Below are 2971 nucleotides of genomic sequence, written 5' to 3'. Positions count from 1 at the left end.
TACTGTTGGTACTTGTAAATGTCGAGAGGTGTGTCCTGTAAATATGATGTATGATGTCCTTTAATGTTACATTACATCACATTACATCAAATATGGCATTTGTTAGACACTTTTATCCAAAGCGATTTACATACTCAATACTGGACAATCCCCACAGTAGCAATGGGGTGAAGTGTCTCACGGACACATCGACATGCTGACTGCTGTGGGACTCGAACTTGCTCTCAGGTCTTCGGGGACTGGTCAGCTGTCTGTCCCCAGTCAGAACTAAACATGGTAAAGCAGCGTTCAGTTATTATGCTCCAAATATCTGCAACAAAAACTCAGAGAAACCTGCAGTTCCGCTGCAACTCAGACTACTTTTAAATCCAGGCTGAAGACTTTTCCTTTTGTCGCTGCTTTTAATTAAACTATTCATATCTTAAACTGCACTGTAACTTTTATCCATGTATTTTTTCTTTTAATGTTTATTTTATTATCTTTGCTTTTTAATGACTGATTTTAAGTGCCATTTTCTTAATGTCTATTTTTTGTAAAGCACTTTGAGTTTTTTTATTTTATTTTATTTTTAAATGTTACAGTATGTCCACTGTAGAGGACGTCGGGACCATATTAGTTTGAAAAGACAGCCAAAATGAACAGATAGACAATGTAACGTATTATGGTTATAGAGTGATATTAATATAATAATACATTCACCTTTATTTAAAACATAAATAAGTAATTGATCTGAACATTGCTGTTTATTTGGTCACTAAAAAACTAGTTTGGTTTTTGGTGAATCTTTCCAGATCTTCAAAGACTTTGTAGTCAATGTAGTAAGGAAAGTACCTCATTGACTCTAGTCGGCATGGGCTGTAGGGTCATCTTGACTAGTTTTATGGATGTGGTCTCCATTTGACCATGCTCATAGAAACAAAGCTTGCATTCCAGGCAATTCTCATTTTTCATGGTTCCACTTAAAATAAAAACAACAATAAGACATACGTGCTACTCTTGGCCCACAGGGGGCCATGTCTTTCCAGCTCGTCCCTATCTGTCTCTCTGTCTGTATCTGTGCGCTCATGGAGCCTCCTGCATCTTTCCCCTCCTTCTTCTTGACCCTCAAAATCTGAATCTCCCTGAACTATCTGGTACAGAAAATGTCTGCTTCAGTTCCGTCTCCTGCAACAATATTGAGTCAAAGTCCATGAAGATGGTCCTGAATGATGGGATCAAGACTAAAAGCTTTAGGAATCCAAACTATAACATATAATGAGTACCCTGTATCAAGATTGATGCAAAACAAGTAACATTTGACCTTTTTTAGAGGTTTAGAAAAAAAAGACCCACTTCTGGGGTCATTTGGGTGCATTTTCCATATCTCTGTAGACAAAAAGTGTATCTCGAGCCGGTTTCTCAAACTTACCTACCCCACCTTTAATTGAGATTAAATTGTATAAAAAAAAGGTTAGATTTAGATGTTTTTCATATTATTCTCCGTTGAAGAATGAAAAGTGTGTACCTGCTAATGGACATGGCGACTAAAACAGGCTGCCACCCTGAGCGGAGCACCTCGCTGATCTGGGGGCTGCGCCGCGCCAACACCACCCACAGGGGGATCAGAGCCAGGAAGAGCACACACACCAGGGGGGACAGGTACCACACGTCTGGGGAACAGGAAGAGACACGCTAGTACATCTGACTCAGAGAAAATAATATGAAGAAAAAAAGAGAAAACAGTAATAGACATACATGACAGGATACTGTATATGATAAGATAAGATAGTACTTTATTGATCCCAGTTTGGGATTTTTTGGGATAATGTGATTATGATATAATTAAGTTGACAAAATTCAATATTGACAGCTGCAGTTTGGTTATTGACATTGGTTTAAAATGCCATATGGTGGTATATAGTATGACAAATAAAAAAGATGTGTGTCATGCACTACAATTTGGAAGAAGATATTTTAATGTTTACTCCCTACACTTATTTCACAACATTACTTAATAGTTACTTTGCAAGTTCATATTATTAATACAACAATTACAATAATTCAAACTATATAATTAAAATAATATACATTATTATCATCTCATGTCCGTTATTTGATGGGTTAATTGATAATGTATGAATCTATAATGAAAATTCTGAAAAATATTGATTGGTCTTTCACAAAATAAATAAATATTAATTTTTTTCCACACCACAAATATATACATTTTACTCTCATAGAGGAGCACGATCACATTAGAAATCTGTGAACTAAAGATTTGGTCTTAAGTTTACTTTCAATACATTTCTTGATTACTTTTGATAGTTGACATTGAATCAATTGAGATCTGCAGCCCTAAATCACTGCATTCTCATTCGTTCCAGAAAAAGAAATGATCGAAAGAAAAGGTCCGGATGTGAGGGAACATTGTCATGAATCAGAGCTGAGATTATTCCTCACCTATATATTCATACAGTATGGTGCTGACGGTGGCCAGCAGGGACAGAGTGATTAAATCCCCCAGACTGGCAGCAATGGGGGTGGCCACGTTGTCCGGGTTGATCCCTACCTTCCTGGAGCCAATGATCACTCCTATCATCACCAGGCCTATGGAAGGGAAGAACGAAGAGTAAAGACAGAGAGAAGAGAGAAACAGAAAACATTATTTAAAAAAAGGACTGAATGTAGATAGAAGAAATAATTCAGTGTTCTCAGAGAGAGCTTTTATCAGGGTCACCCCCAGTTTCCACCGGGTCCGTCTGCGCCGCTTTACGGCTGCGCTGCGTTACGGCTGCGCTGCGTTACGGCTGCGTTGCGTTACGGCTGCGCCACGGGGGTCGTAAGGATCGCGGCCACTCTAGTCTATTCCACCACACGCACCGCGTTATGGCTCAGACGCGTCCCAGAAGCGGCTCGGCGCAGCGCTTTCTCTAAAATTAGGATGAATCCTATTTTTGCCGCGGCGCAGCCGTAACGTAAGGTCGGGCAGGCA

The 2971-nt window shown here is 39.1% G+C and overlaps 1 protein-coding gene across 1 annotated transcript; it reads right to left on the bottom strand.

Annotated features, from left to right (window-relative positions):
* Nucleotides 1–224: 224 nt before the first annotated feature.
* LOC104941212 (solute carrier family 41 member 1-like) lies at nucleotides 225–2615 on the bottom strand. Its single transcript, XM_010766279.1, has 3 exons — nucleotides 2440–2615; nucleotides 1505–1649; nucleotides 225–267 (listed from the first exon to the last, which is right to left on the bottom strand). The coding sequence occupies exons 1-3, from the start codon at nucleotides 2576–2578 to the stop codon at nucleotides 225–227; spliced, it is 327 nt and encodes a 108-aa protein (XP_010764581.1). The 5' UTR covers nucleotides 2579–2615.
* Nucleotides 2616–2971: the final 356 nt, after the last annotated feature.

The sequence above is a fragment of the Notothenia coriiceps genome, unplaced genomic scaffold (genome assembly GCF_000735185.1).
Source record: "Notothenia coriiceps isolate Sejong01 unplaced genomic scaffold, NC01 NC01_scaffold00003274, whole genome shotgun sequence".
NCBI lineage: Eukaryota > Metazoa > Chordata > Actinopteri > Perciformes > Nototheniidae > Notothenia > Notothenia coriiceps.
Note: the sequence above shows the minus strand (reverse complement) of the source record. Positions and strands in the feature narration are given on the sequence as shown.